The 16,360-nt window shown below is 35.4% G+C and overlaps 1 protein-coding gene and 1 long non-coding RNA gene across 2 annotated transcripts; one reads left to right on the forward strand and one right to left on the reverse strand.

Annotated features, from left to right (window-relative positions):
• Positions 1-1,280: 1,280 nt before the first annotated feature.
• LOC133183158 (uncharacterized) lies at positions 1,281-2,360 on the reverse strand. Its single transcript, XR_009720595.1, has 2 exons — positions 2,027-2,360; positions 1,281-1,614 (listed from the first exon to the last, which is right to left on the reverse strand). It is a non-coding gene; the product is annotated as an uncharacterized LOC133183158 (long non-coding RNA).
• A 4,269-nt stretch (positions 2,361-6,629) lies between these two features.
• On the forward strand, positions 6,630-15,652 carry LOC133183159 (protein STPG4-like). The gene is made up of 8 exons (XM_061318112.1): positions 6,630-7,011; positions 7,177-7,251; positions 9,330-9,499; positions 10,779-10,863; positions 13,130-13,203; positions 13,449-13,503; positions 13,869-13,976; positions 15,032-15,652. The coding sequence occupies exons 1-8, from the start codon at positions 6,850-6,852 to the stop codon at positions 15,143-15,145; spliced, it is 843 nt and encodes a 280-aa protein (XP_061174096.1). The 5' UTR covers positions 6,630-6,849; the 3' UTR covers positions 15,146-15,652.
• Positions 15,653-16,360: the final 708 nt, after the last annotated feature.

Genomic DNA, 16,360 nt, shown 5'->3' on the forward strand with positions numbered 1-16,360 from the left:
TTGCATAGGAAATGAAAATAGTGTGACTATCAATATATGTGCTGTTAGACACATACCAGTTGTACACCTTCAAATATCCAACTTTTTCGCCTAGTCATAGAAATTGAATATGTGTTAAAAACACCCTCCTCAACCTGTAAAACATATTAGTTATTTGGGTGCACTATTGGGCTAGATTGACCAAATGCGCATGTGCAGATATTGTGTTTAATGACAGTAAAGTGCACAATAAACAAATACTGGTATTGTGGTTTGATGTCAATTTACGATATACAAATACATCGTGGTTAATGCAACCATAATGCACAACAAATAATTGTAGTTTGATGACGCCACAATTTCATGATATATAACAAATATTGTGGTCTGATGACACAATGCACGATAAACTTTTGTTATACCTTTAAAAAATGGTTCATATATATAAATCAATAATTAAAAAAAAAATCTTTCACTGAGCGGTCATAAAATATTCGATGTATGACTGCAGAGTGAAATATTGGACCGTCGATGAGGACCGCTTACGTCACACCGGGGGCGGGATCAGCTAAATCATGTTAGTATTTAGGTCCCTGGTTTTACTGTAGTACGGGTTAAGGAAATTTACATCTTGGAAGCCAGGACAAGATACATGATGTATGTAAAAAAAATAATAATAAATGAAAAGTATAACAAAACATTGACTGCTTCTCGGGCAAAATGCGTTTTGTCGACCCCTCAAACGAAACTGTTTGCCTTCGGCCTACCGGATATTTTGGTTCTTGTGTCCGACAAAACGCATGTTGCCCTCGAACTCAGCCAGTAAATGTACATGTATAATATAGTATCTGGTTTGATGACACCGCAGTGCACGATAAACAATTAAATATTGTTACTTGAAGACACCACAGTGCACGATAAACAAATATTGTGACTCGATGACACCACAGTGCACGATAAACAAATATTGTTACTTGAAGACACCACAGTGCACGATAAACAAATATTGTGACTCGATGACACCACAGTGCACGATAAACAAATATTGTGACTTGATGACACAACAGTGCACGATAAACAAATATTGTGACTCGATGACACCACAGTGCACGATAAACAAATTTTGTGACTTGAAGACACCACAGTGCACGATAAACAAATATTGTGACTTGATGACACAACAGTGCACGATAAACATGCTACCACAATGCATGATATGATTAACACCACAATATTGTGGTTTTCAGCTACACACCGACACCAAGATAACTTGATAACCAATCCCATGTAAACACAAAATGTTACATTCGATTTTTATTGACAGTATGTCAACTATTAAGAAAATTCAATATTTTGATTTTAAAGAAACAGATACATTATCACTAAGCAGTCCCTCATTTGATAAATTCCTCAGTTTCTGGGCTTGCCGGATCACAGGGTTCCGACTGCTGTACTGACCACACGTCCATTTGTTGGTTTATGGGCTCCACCTCTAAAAATTCCTCCTGGGACAGTCTGGGCCACTTAACAATTATGGCCCGAGCCACAATTAAGAGAAAAACGATGAAAACTACGACCAGAATAACACATGCCGCGGCTACGATGTTCTCCTGTAGACTTGTGTCACCGCCCATCCTGTTAAAGAAGACATCGTCAAAACTGAAAAATGTAGACCCCATAAAAATAGTGTATCACCATAATAATAGTAAACAATATGTGTTGGTGTTTTCCGACGGATGCAGGTTAAAGTATATGTCTTCCGTTAGGGAAAAAAAAAGATCGCTATAAGTACTGCTACTTGACGTACATTACAGGATCATCTGCACAGAGCATCCCCCCCCCCCCCCCGAAAAAAAATTTAAATTGTGTTTGCCATTAATATACATGTATACATGTAGCAAAATAACTGAACCATCTCATACCTAAAACGTCTTAAAACAATTAAACACTAAAATTCATTTAAAATTTCAGTTACTTTAAGATTTTATTTAAAAAATAAAACAGCATCCACTTAATTAAGTCTTATCTTTTAATAGATTAAACTTACCTGATTCTTTTTTGTAATTTCTGTAGATTTTATTTTTAAATTCCGTGATTCGAGTTTCCAACAAATCACTGCTCGTCCAGTGTTGGTACAATTTCACTTTCTGACATTTCTAAATAATTTGATTACTGACAGCACATGATCAATAAAGCGCCTTAGCAGCTGAATGAGAGTTTGAATAAAAGGAAAATTAGCTATGCCATCTCCTTTTTGAGCTTTGTCTTTGTCAGGCTCAATCTGATATATCTAATTTGACGTATAAATCAGCGAAGATGAGCAAAGAGGAAAGAAGAATTGGAGCCAGTTGGGATGGCGGAGAAATTGAACAGCGAGAATAATTCAAATGACGTGACAGTTCAAACTACGCAGAACCTCGCTTTATCACGGACGGCGGCCTCTCGAATACAGCACCCGATAATTGTCCCCAGATTTTATGACTCCGAGTCATGCATATTTAAAAAACCTTAAAGAAGGAACCAAAAAAAAAAAAAGAAAATAAAATAAAACTGAATATGAAAAAACATGCAGCTATTTTCCTGTGCTATCTGTTGCTTGTTGTTTCTAGAATATTTAAGGACATTTTGAGATGATCCTGATTTGGGTTCAGACTGCAATATATATATATATATATATATATATATATATATATATATATATATATATATATATATATATATATATATATATATATATATATATATATATTAGGGATGGCAATCGATTACAGAATTGCTAATCGGTTAACCGCAAGACGTTCCGACCGATTAACCGGTTAATCGTATCAAAATGCAAGTTTTCTTGACAATTGTGTTTCAAGTAGCTCTGTTCATATACAAAAAAAGACTCAGATAAGAGGATAGAAGTTAAAACATTCCATTAGTCTTGATTCTGGATCAGAAAAGTACGGGTACATATTTTTTTTTATTTCAGTAGACAAGAACAAAAAATGAGAAAACCATGAAAAAAAGCTAAAGAAATCTTTGATAATTTTCCAGAGCAGATATCACAAAAGTTCTTTCTGCAATTTCACTATGATAATCAAAACTACATGCGATCTTTATAGCCCTTAATTTACAATGTTTGTTTAATAAATTGGATTAAAAAATGGAAAACGACAAACACGCCAATTCACAGTGCTCAATGATTCAATTATTATCAATGAAGAATTACAGGACAGTCGAGGGTAACGACATGATGTTTTCACAGTAATTAACACTACATGAACTGACCAATTACGTTACGCTCTCAATCTGGAGATTCATAATTACATGTACGTCCGAATTAGATCCGTTAAATCCTAAATGATCATCCTTTGTGCAGAAATTCCTTTTTTTTTAAATAAAATTTTTAAAAATGTGTTTAATATAACAAATATTTTATTTTTTCCGATTAACCGATTACAGATTTTCTAATCGATTGCCGTCGTTCCGACCGAGTAATCGGTTAACCGGTTACAAATTGCCATCCCTAATATATATATATATATATATATATATATATATATATATATATATATATATATATATATATATATATATATATATATATATATATATATATATATATATATATATATCTTGCAGTCTGAACCCAAATCATTATGAGGAATGTGAACGAGTATTCGAGTACTCGACTGTCGTTCGGTCATACCGACTATCGACTAAATATTTTTTTTAACTGAGTTTTTCGTTAAAAATGTGCTACTTTCTGGTGAATCTTCATTTTAAGGTGATAAAATTAGAATCGCCTTATTTTAGACAGTAAAACTCGCTTAAGGGCAAGACCTAAAATCGTTCTTCGTTCATTGTTCTCGGTAAGGAATTATTTGTTTTTTAATTTTTGATCGGAAAATATACATGTACTTAAAAAATGTGCAGCATGAGCGTATTTTAAAAGGTTTCATAATGGAAAAGACTGGAAAATGAAAATAACGTAAAGCTGAACTGGAGTTTTGTGTCTAAACTTCAAAATTATTATATCATTTTACATAATTAAAGGCCGACAGCATTCAAATCCGTCGAAATCTTTAATTGAAGCTTTTCTCTTAAGTTCCCCGCAAAAAAGCCTAGGTGCAGAGCCCGAAAAAAAAACTGATACTATTACAACATGATCGTAATGGATTTTCTGCCTCTAAGTGCTGGAAATGGAGAGGACTTTAAAGAATTATTTGGATTTTAGCTTCAAATAAAAAAAATCCGACTAGCAATCGAGAAAGATTACTCGTAATCATGTGCATCCATATACATGTAATTTAGGAAACATTCATATGCGTAATTAACTCTTGTTTTTCATGTATCAATTCATTTCGTGATTGTATTGGTTATTTACACAACATTTCATAATCAACATTTATCGCAAGCTTTCCATGTTTGATAAGAAGAACATTTAATTAACCTTTTACCAGTTTGCTGGAACTGGATTTTTTTTGTTTGTTTATTTCTTTCAGACCATACAATGGTATATGAGGTACATGAACATATTTACATATATACAGAATACAAAGTCAAGTAAGGAAGAGTAGTATCAAATGAAATAGTATTACTGAAAACAGGCCAAGGACACGTGTAAATGACCTCGAGTGATGGATCAATCACGTGTAATGAGAACAAGCGAATTCAAAGTCTCTGTAAAGCTCAATTATTTAGATATACCATATGCAGTACAACAATAAATTTGAAATCAAATATATTAAATTTAAATATTTAATTCATCTTAAAGGTTTATTCGAAAATATCAAGAATATGTGATGGTAGTGTGGAATAAAATATTGTACCAGTCTGTAAATGACAAAACCTGACACAGACAAACACACGTACACAAATATTTTAATGACTGCTCTACCATCGTTCAACTAATGCATTTGATTAAGCTGTCCTAGTAAAACTGACATATAAGAGTGGTACATTTAGTAATCGAGAGTGTTTCCTGGCTGAATTTATAGTGAGTTGTAATTATAACTTCAAGGTTAAAAAGTTTGTTGAGCTATGATTGATTGATTATATTTCAGCCAAATTTCGGCGGTACCTGTATATTAAGTTGTAACTTTTTTTTAGAGCGATTGTAATCAAGGATGCCTTCTGATTGGCGAAAACAAAATCTATAGGAGTTGTTACTTATAAGAGCGGTATGTGAGTTGTTACTTATAAGAGCGGTACTTAGTAATCGAGAGTGTTTTTTGTTTGTTTGTTAATGATGTTTAATGTCCCTCTTGAGAATTTTTCACTCATAGCCACCACGTACTTGCCGGTTGAGGACTGCAAATTTTTTACCCATACTCGGCACTCAGGGCCATTGAGTAGTGAGGGATCTTTTTCGTGCCAGCATCCACTGCGACACGGTTTATACAGTCTCATGAGAAGGACCGGTCTCCACGTCCCGCAGTGGATTCGAACCCGCGACGTAAGGATCAACTCCTTACTCAGCAGACGCTCTAACCACTGCGCTACGCGTGTCTTCTGATTGACGGAAACAAAATCTACAGTGAGTTGTTACTTATTAGAGCGGTACTTAGTAATTGAGAGTGTCTTCTGATTGGTGGAAACAAAATCTATAGTGAGTTGCTACTTATTAGAGCAGTAATTAGTGATTGAGGGTGTCTTCTGATTGGTGGAAACAAAATCTAAAGTGAGTTATTACTTATAAGAGCGATATGTGAGTTGTTACTTATAAGAGCGGTACTTAGTTAGTTATAGTTTGTTTGTTTTTTAACGTCCCTCTCGAGAATTTTTCACCCATATGGAGACGCCACCACTTGGTGGTGGAGGGCTGCAAATTTATACCTATACTCGGCACTCAGGGCCATTGAGCAGTGAGGGATCTTTTTCTTGCCAACACCTTCTGCGACGTCCCGCCGTGGATTCGAACCCGCGACGTAAGCAGACGCTCTAACCACGGCGCCACGCGTGTCTTCTGATTGGCGGAAACAAAATTAATAGTGAATTGTTACTTATTAGAGCGGTACTTAGTAATTGAGAGTGACTTCTGATTGGTGGAAACAAAATCTATAGTGAATTGTTACTTATTAGAGCGGTACTTAGTAATTGGGAGTGTCTTCTGATTGGTGGAAACAAAATCTATAGTGAGTTGTTACTTATAAAAGTGGTACTTAGTAATTGAGAGTGTCTTCTGATTGGTGGAAACAAAATCTATAGCGAGTTGTTACTTATTAGAGCGGTACTTATAGTAATTGACAGTGTCTTCTGACTCGTGGAGTTGGTATAGTGAGTTGTTACTTTTAAGAGCGATACTTGGTAATCGAGGGTGTCTTCAACAAAACAGAACCTGCTTGTTCTTTAATAAAATATCCCACAAGTTTCTTTTACTCATTAACAGCTGAATTATAAGATACCTGTTTTCTCAAATGGTTATGTATGGAAGCGGTCGTAATTTAGCACACTTATATGCATGTAATTATAAGATTTTTTTTTTTTTTTTGCATGTAATTATGAGATTTTTTTGGTACAGTTGCTCTTGCTGTAAATTGTCGATTATTTTATTCCACTGATTCTGTTTTAATAAATTTTTTAAGTGAAAAAAAATCATTCATAATGTTTTTAAAGTGCAATATGTGAATTTGCCATATTGTAATTTTAAATTATCAATATATTGATTTAAATGAACTGCATTCATGCGAGTGCTCATAGACGACATGCGAAGAACAGGTATTTAAATCTATCAAACTGTTAAAATATTTTCTTTCATTACATATCACACAACAAAACATTTCATTTAATCTGCTGGCCACGTGATACGTCTTCCGTCACTAGGGACGCAACCGAACCAGGTGTGAATCGATCGAGTTAAAAAAGGTAAATACTTCATTCAAAATGGCTAGCCGCCTGACGCACGCGACACCCCTCACACCCGTCCAAGAGAAAACATCTCGACTTACCACCCCCCATCTAGCCCCCAAACCACCAGCCAAGAAATCGGGATCCCGGCCAGCCAGCACCCCTCCGGAGGACAAACAGTTAAAGCACCCCTGGCTAGTAAGTTCGAGACATCGTTTCCGAGGCCTGTTACATTTGTATTAATTATTTTGGCTAGTTCAGCGTTTGGTAAAAAAAATATTTATTGATTATAAAATCAATAACACAGAATTTTTTTATCCATCAATTTTTGTATTGTTTACACAGCCTTTTGAATAATTTCAGAAACGCAAGGCCTTGAGCGAGGATTATGAGGGTCCCGTCACGGAGAGGGAGGGGTGGTGGCGAACATATATCAGGGTGAGTCACTTACCATAGGCGTCGGGGGGGGGGGGGCTAGGGGGGCTTAGCCCCCCCCCCCACTTTTTTTTCCAAAGATAGACAAAATATAGGCATTCAAAACTGGGGCTTACCTTTTTCCGTTGGTTTAGCCCCCCCCCCCCCCACTTTCAATTAGCCACCCCACTTTCAATTTGCTTCCGACGCCTATGCTTACTATATTAGTAACACGGAGAGGGAGGGGGTGGTGGCGAACATATATCAGGGTGAGTCTGTTACTATATTAGTGACACGGAGTGAGAGATCTAGTTCTTGTAATTAAATAATTAAAAAAAAAAGTTGGAATACGACTCCTGTGTTCTTCAAGAGCCATTTGCTGCTAAAATCAAATTATTATGTTTTTTTTTGTTTTAATACACCCCAGCAATAATTGAGTTTCTGATTTGCGCGAGCTGCTGTAATTTATTTAATTCTTTATTATGGTTTGTTGCTGGAATTAATACAGGTTTGACGAACATGAGTGAAACTGAGTGAAGCTGGTATGTGTTGCAGCGATTGAGAATTCATATAGACTTCTATTGGGGTTTAATAAACATACAATACTGTTATAATATTCTCTATTCTAATTGATGCATTTATTAAGAATAGATAACACAAATGAGAACCAATTATTCTGAATAAAGAAATAAGCAATGTTGTATACATGTAATTTACTTTTTGTGAGAATATATAAGCTTGAATGTTTCAGTTCCGATAGATCAATATAAACGAAATGTTTTGAAGAACTCTGCGATATACTTTTGGTTTGTAGCGTTGAGTGAATTATTGTACACAATTAAAAGCAAACATCCTTGCATTTATTAAAACATCTTCGTGCTCTATTGCTGGTATTTATTCATTTATGTGTCAAAATAAATTTCAAGTAGCTATTTTATTTATTTAGTAGTTTTATGCGTCTTTGCTAGATAGTTATTCAATTTAAAACTACCGCAGCGGGGATGATCTCCAGTCGATGGGCATTTGAACTGTGATAGTCAATTAATTGTCTCTGTAAAAAGTATCCTCCCTGTTTTAAAATGTTACAAGTTGTTATTACCTGAATATGGAGATTAGCCTCCCAGTTGATTCGATACGCAAGAGCATGTTCTTCGTACGAACAATTTCTAAAAGGAGGCAAGCTATTGACAAATAAGTTGATTATACAAGGATGTCAACAGACTCGTTTAAAGTCGACATTTCGCAAATTCTAAGGTCGATACAATGACCATTAGCAAATACAATCAATCGTTATGTCGAATGTTGACTGAGCTTTTCATACACATTGTTAGGCCATTGTGTTCACACCGAATTATCTACGGATTTTTCCGTTTCCCCCATCATGACAAGGAGCACACGGCGGGTGTGACCGATCGACAGGGGATGCTTACTCCTCCATGGCACCTGATCCCACCTCTGTTGTTTTTAGAGGTCCGTGTTTGCTCTGCTCCCAATTTGTATTATTCCAATTGACTTTTGAGCATTATTACTGTTCTTTATCTTCATTTTTCATCAGTACAGCACTGCCGTGATTTAGGATTTTTTTTTCTGTTTTAACGATTCGTCTGAAGAACAATTTCTCTTTTTTTGTCTGTGACATTGATAGCAGTAGCTGCAGATTATCATCGATTTTTACACGAAAGTTGAAGATCGTAAAATATTTTTCAGACATTGATTGTTTTGGTTCATTTCTCAGTAAGCCGATTATTCCGCAGAAGACACGTAAAGGTTGCGAGTTGTTCTGCACAGAGAGTAACGATTTACCCTCGGCTTGTACAATAGAGAAAAGAACATCCTCATTTAATTTTCTGTTGCTCTAAGAAAGAAAGAAACATATTTTTAATTGTTCACCAACATATGTAAATTTTTTAGTTAGTTGACGAGACTCTTCAAAGCGCTTCTCCCCAAGTTAGTTTCGCCTCCACTATTTGGCGTATCGTGTATGTGTTGGTTAATGAGGTTTCATTACCCTGGTACAAAGGAGAATATATTTACACTTAATTAAGTGCGGGTATTACTGACTTATGACAGCAGTTCAAATTGTTTTTATACTCTCTTGACAGGAAACCCCCCTTCCTGGGGCCTATGAGAGCGGGACGTTCCTGGAGGATATAGAAAAGAAACAAAATACGTACAGATTTAAGTCAGATGGCAGAAAAGTAGATCCACACCCACACGGAAAAGGGGCCACGCTGTTACCCGGAGCTTACGAATTCCAACACTTTTTAGAGAGGTATTGACATTGTTTTGGTCAAGGGGAACTCTTGCTTGGTAGTTTTGTGTGTTAGTTATTAAAGTAATAACCAATACTGGACATAACAGGTTAAGAGCTTTCCAATTGAAAATAAAAATGTATAATTTCACCGTTCATTATGAATATATTTCACCAGCCGTAGTTACTTGCAAGAAAAAATGAATATGTAATTCTTTTCATGAAAAATAGAGTTGAAAATGCACAAAACAAACGAAGAAAAACCCCCACTTTTTTTCATTTTGAACGAAATTTAATCCATGGCCGTAGGAACCGGGGGGGGGGGGGGTGTCAATATAAGAGCATGGAAAAGAATTTTGCCGATATATAGAGTACTATAGAAAACATAGATACTATATCCTTGTGCCCCCTCAATAAAAACGTCTGGTGACCTTTTTTTTTGCTTGTCAAGGAAATTTTGGTATTTTCCTTCAACGGAAAATGTATGACTGTGCCTCCCCCCCCCCCCCCCCCAAACTGAAATTGCTTCCTACGGGCCTGTAATCATCTTCACGCATGCCTTGTATAAAGTGTAAAGTGTACCAATATTTTTAATCAGTTACATTTTTAAAAAATCAAAGACACATTAAATTAATAAACTATGACATAAAACATTTTTCAGTTGCATGATACCTATTAGTTTTTGGCCTGAAAGATTTTTATTGATTAATTTTCATCAAGAAAAATGAAACCCTGATGTTTTTATTTACATTATTATGGAGAATATTAAGGATTTTACGATGTATGAGACAACGGAATGGTATTTGGTAAATTTGTGAGGTCTTCAAGTGACTAATTATTTACATTTTCATCGTTCAATTAAAATTCGTCAACCTATTTTAAGTAATGAAAAAATTAACGGCAACGTGTTGACTCAGGACCCCTGACGTTGTGAGGATGTGGTAAACTCGATGAATGGTTCTTATTTAATTTTTTTATCACTATACAAGATACAAGATATTTTATTTACCAATCAAGGGCCCCGAGAGGCATTTCCACATATATAAATGCACAATTTAGACATAATTCACACTATATGAAATAATAAAGAAAAATGTAAGTGCATGAAGGTGCAGTATACTTAGTGTACAACAAAAGGTAGTGACAAGTAGACACAACGGATTAAATTCTTTTGGTAAGAAAGGAATCGGTCCCATCCCCTCCTATTTATAAACATTCATTTAATCATTTTCAATCTTTTCTCTGGAATATTTTAATTAAGTTGATATTTTGTTGTAAAATATAATACTTTTCTTTGCAGACTTGAACACGCACCAGCAACTTACAATTTCCGGGCCACAGATAGAAGCAAACAGAACTTTTTAGTTATTGGTCATAAAGACAAAGTAAGTCCTGACGCCTTCTCTAAGATTCTACTTTACAAAGTCATTAAATTATAATTAAGATAAGTTTATAAGCTTTGTTGATTAATTTGTAGGACATAAATATAAGTCCTAATGCATACGATACAGAACAGTATTTGTCAATGACAACATCTCGACAACCTTCAAAGTAAGCCAACACTTACACAAAACACAAAGTTTACATCAATCACTGTACAATCACACTGGAAGCCACCGCCACCTACATCACACTGTGGAGAGGGTCTTCACTCTCATACAGCTAGCCCTATTTTGCAGTTCCGATATTGACCAACACATCAGTTCTTTTTTTTCTCTTATTCTTATATTGCGCATATATCTGGTATATCTCCAGAACTGGCATGTAATGAGATCTTCTGTGTCTTTGATGATTGTTTCCCTCCCCTGTCCGTACCTGTGTCACAATTATTACGCTTTCAGCATGATGGTACTCACAACCTAAAATACCCTTGTTACCCCCCCCCCCCCCGAACAAAAACCAGTCATTGTTTACAATTGAAGGGTATGTGTATCACATGTTGTGTGCATGCTTTTTGTTTCATTCACGTCTCTTCTTTTTCCTTGGATCACATAGCATTTCTGTCCTTTCCATGCTCTTATATCGAATACAATTGCAAATATCATACAACTCACAAGTGTGGGTGTATACACAGAGTTATAAAATATATAGAATGTGCTGTAAAATTATGATGTAAAACAAGAGGCCCATGGGCCACAACGCTCACCTGAGTAACTTTGGCCCTGCTGTTCTTCACCAGACTTTCCCCCATGTAATACACCTATTGTGGTCCCATCCTATCCCAGGGGTCATGATTTTAACAATTTAGAATCTACACTACCCCAGGATACTTCTACATTAGTTTCAGCTTTTCTGGCCCAGTGGTTCTTGAGAAGAAGATTTTTTAAGATTTTTTCTATATATTTCAATGTAAAACTTGGATTCCCTATTGTGGCCCCACCCTACCCCCGAGGGTCATGCTTTTAACAATTTAGAATCTACACTACCCCAGGATACTTCTACATTAGTTTCAGCTTTTCTGGCCCTGTGGTTCTTGAGAAGAAGATTTTTAAAGATTTTTTCTATATACTTCAATGTAAAACTTGGATTCCCTATTGTGGCCCCGCCCTACCCCCGGGGGTCATGATTTTAACAATTTAGAATCTACACTACCCCAAGATGCTTCCACATTAGTTTCAGCTTTTCTGACCCAGTGGTTCTTGAGAAGAAGATTTTTAAAGATTTTTTCTATATTTTTCAATGTAAAACTTGGATTCCCCATTGTGGCCCCGCCCTACCCCCTGGGGTCATGATTTTAACAATTTAGAATCTACACTACCCCAAGATGCTTCCACATTAGTTTCAGCTTTTCTGGCCCAGTGGTTCTTGAGAAGAAGATTTTTAAAGATTTTTTCTATATATTTCAATGTAAAACTTGGATTCCCCATTGTGGCCCCGCCCTACCCCCTGGGGTCATGATTTTAACAATTTAGAATCTACACTACCCCAAGATGCTTCCACATTAGTTTCAGCTTTTCTGGCCCAATGGTTCTTGAGAAGATTTTTAAAGATTGTTTCTATATATTTCAATGTAAAACTTGGATTCCCTATTGTGGCCCCGCCCTACCCCCGGGGGCCATGATTTTAAAAATTTAGAATCTACACTACCCCAGGATGCTTCCACATTAGTTTCAGCTTTTCTGGCCCTGTGGTTCTTGAGAAGAAGATTTTTAAAGATTTTTCCTATATATTTCTATGTAAAACATTGATTCCACATTGTGGCCCCGCCCTACCCCCGGGGGTCATGATTTGAACAATTTAGAATCTACACTACCCCAGGATGCTTCCATATAAGTTTCAGCTTTACTGGCCCTGTGGTTCTTGAGAAGAAGATTTTTTAATGACCCCACCCTATTTTTGTCTTCTCTTGATTTTCTCCCCTTGTGAGGAGACTTGGCCCTTCATTTTAACAATTTAAATTCCCCTTCACCCAAGGATGCTTTGTACCAAGTTTGGTCAAAATTGGCCCAGTGGTTCTTGAGAAGAAGTCAAAAATGTGAAAAGTTTACAGACGGACGGACAGACAGACGGACGACGGACAAAATTTGATCAGAAAAGCTCACTTGAGCCTTCGGCTCAGGTGAGCTAAAAACTTGATTACAATAATAATAGTGGACGCATTAAAAATATCTAGTATTGTTCACCAAATCTAATTAGAAATAACATTTTTAGGATATAAATGTTAGTCCAGGGCAATATGATATGGAAAAATTTCTCTCCATGACAACAGACAAACAATCTTCAAAGTGAGTCAATACCTATTACTATTTCAGTGTTTAATGTTATGTTATAAAATAATTCAGTTCTTGAAAAACGAATTTCAGTTGTGAGTATTTCTCTTTCACTTCTTCACGCACTTATGCACCAAGTTGTATTAAGCAGTATAAAATTGTCACAGAAAAGTTAACTGAAAGTTATGTTCAATATTCGCATGTCATGATTTCAGTAACGTGTTACAATGTGTCTGATGGACTTTTTTTTCTGCATACAGACACTATATGTTCCGGTCACAACATAAAAGGTTCCCTACGCTACCATTCAAACCTGTGAGTATATATATAAGAAAAATCAAGAGTTGCCTCTCAGCATCTATAAAGGGGAGACGAGACCCTCGACTCACAAAAATTGATTTTTTAAGTAATTTTGACAATTCTCTATTGAAAAAAAAAAGAAATTGAAGCACTAATTACCATATGGGGCAAAACTTGAAATAAAACTTGGTTGATTTCTTAAAGAAAAAGTTATTTATTTTAAAACTTATCTTTCTTAGCGGTCACTCCTCCTTAAGATCTTTGTATTAGCCATTAGAGTTCTCTTGGTCCTAGAATGAATCCAAAGAACACATAATGTTTCATCTCTACACCTCATACATTTTGGTGAGCTAATCTTCAGAATGGTTAAATGATTTCAGAGAGAAGGACCTGGACCAGGGAATTATGAACACACACATCAAAGATCCCTCACTGCTGTATCATCCAGCTTCAAATCCAGAACTCCACGATTTTCTAGTTCACATACGGTTAGTTTTCAAACATGCAAAGTTTCAGCTTATTACAAACAGGGGACCTTCTTATCATTCTGACCTATGTAGTTTCTTCTGTACATAATTCCAAAGGGGCCAGTAACATACTTTGCTTGATTTTATGTGATCACTATATTATTAGCTCACCTGAGGGGAGGGCTCAAGTGAGCTTTTTCCCATGTCTGTCATTGTCATTGTAAACTTTTACAATTTCATTTTCTCCAGAACCACTGGACCAATTTCAACAAAACTTGGCACAGAGTATCCTTGGCATCATTTTAAAAATCTTCTCAAGAACCAATGGGCCAGAAAAGATGAAACTTACACCAAAGCCTCCTGATATAGTGTAGATTCAAATTTGTTCAAATCATGACCCCTGGATAAAGGGTGGGGCCACTAGGGGTGCATGAAGTTTTACATGGGTATATATGGGAAAAATCTTTAAAATTCTTCTTCTCAAGAATAACAAAGTCATGAACAGTCATATTTATATGGAAGCATTGTCAGGTAGTGTAGATTCAAGTTTGTTCAAATCATGACCCCAGGGGGTAGGGTGTAGAGCCACAGTGGGCAATCAAAGTTTTACATAGAAATACATAGAAAAAACCTTTAAAAAATCTTCTACTCAAGAACAGCAGAGCCATGAACAGTAATATTTATACGGAAACACCATGGGCGATCAAAGATTTACATAGGAATATATAGGAAAAAGGATCTGCTGATGATGAACAAGTAGGGCCATAGTTACTCAGGTGAGCATTGTGGTCCATGGACCTCTTGTATACAAAAAGGATATTTTTGTATATATCACGATCATGTAAAGTCATGCAAAGTGTGTTACTGGCTCCTGTGCATAGAACTCAAAAATAGAGTAATATCTCTTAGAGTGACCATTATAATGGTGGATCACAGATGTATGGTAGATGACTATCACCAGTATTGCTAAATATCAAACCTTTATATCTATTTTTAAGACAATGTACCCAGAATTGTGTATACAAAAGCTACAATATACCCCAGAACAAATGATTGTATTAAGTTTTGTTTTTCAGAAAGTCCCTGGTCCTGGGATGTATGAGAAGACATTTCAACATCCTATCCCTAACACTGTATCCACCATGGGAAGACAGCATGGCCTTTTCTTCACTAGTGCCTATCAATCATAGTGTTATTAACAGTTTGGATTTGGCCAGAACAAGTGAAAGTTTGGAATTTCAGAGGATGCTGACAAAGAGAGAGAGGACAAAATTGTAGAAAATGCTTTAGGCACCGGTTAAACTGGTGAAATTTACCCAACTTTTCCTGTGTTCAGATTTTATCTGATGAAAAAATACCTAGTATTCTTCACTGTTTGACAATTTATTATGACCAAAGTAAAACCATGTTACCATCTACTGAAAATCCAAACTGTGAAATTGTAATAGGTCAAAGGTCACCCCTGACTGAAAATCCAAGCTCAAGTTAAATTGAGATACAACAGAGACCCCATGTTATTTATTTTCTGTCCCTTAGTTCAAAATAATATGCAGTCCAAATGCATTTGGTTGTATTCCTTTTTGGGCATCTTTATTTGTTTTATCAATCATTTTGAACTGAAAGTAGAATTGTTATTTATTTTCTGTCCCTTAGTTCAAAATAATATGCAATCCAAATGCATTTGGTTAATGTATTCCTTTTTGGGCATCTTTATTTGTTTTATCAATCATTTTAAACTGAAAAGTAGAACTTGCAACATTGTGCAGTGCAAGAGTTGAACTGTGCCTGAAAACCCAAATTACAGTAAACTTAATAGGTCAGATAAAAAATAATGCTACAAGGAAACATAAATAAAATTTAGGTAATTAATTTTTCATTAATTCATTTAAATTGATCGTATTTCACAAACACAATGAACTTTAAGTGTGTGTGTGTGTTTTTAAGCCTGTGATATTGGTTCCCCCATTTTTCCCATTCTAGTCGCATTGTGGGCATAGGGTAAATCTATTCCTCCCCACTTTAGAAGCTTTGTGGGCACAGGGTAAAACTATTCCTTCCCACTTCAGTTTCATGTTTTGTTGCCAAGGTATTATAAATAATCAGTATTAATGTGTGATTGATGTAAAAAGAAAGTTATAAATGATGTTTGTTTATACATGTAGTTGTGTAGTTGTATCTGTGAAAGCAGAATCTTTTTTTTCTTTACATTTCCTGCAAGTTCATGTAGATTTTTTTTGTCAATGCATGGTTCTATACATTTTGTGGTTCTTTCCTCATATATATATATATATATATATATATATATATATATATATATATATATATATATATATATATATATATAATACAGCTATACAGCACATTCACAAGTAATTATAAATAAAATATATTTCACTTATTTTTAA

This window comes from Saccostrea echinata, unplaced genomic scaffold, assembly GCF_033153115.1.
Source record: "Saccostrea echinata isolate AGI-Se365-2 ecotype Australia unplaced genomic scaffold, CSIRO_AGI_Sech_v1 ptg000009l, whole genome shotgun sequence".
Lineage (NCBI taxonomy): Eukaryota > Metazoa > Mollusca > Bivalvia > Ostreida > Ostreidae > Saccostrea > Saccostrea echinata.

Coding starts and splice junctions, on each gene's coding strand:
- LOC133183159 (XM_061318112.1), top strand. CDS start 6,850: ATGGCTAGCCGCCTGACGCACGCGACACCCCTCACACCCGTCCAAGAG. Junction 7,012..7,176: donor AGTTAAAGCACCCCTGGCTA/GTAAGTTCGAGA, acceptor GAATAATTTCAG/AAACGCAAGGCCTTGAGCGA. Junction 7,252..9,329: donor GGTGGCGAACATATATCAGG/GTGAGTCACTTA, acceptor CTCTCTTGACAG/GAAACCCCCCTTCCTGGGGC.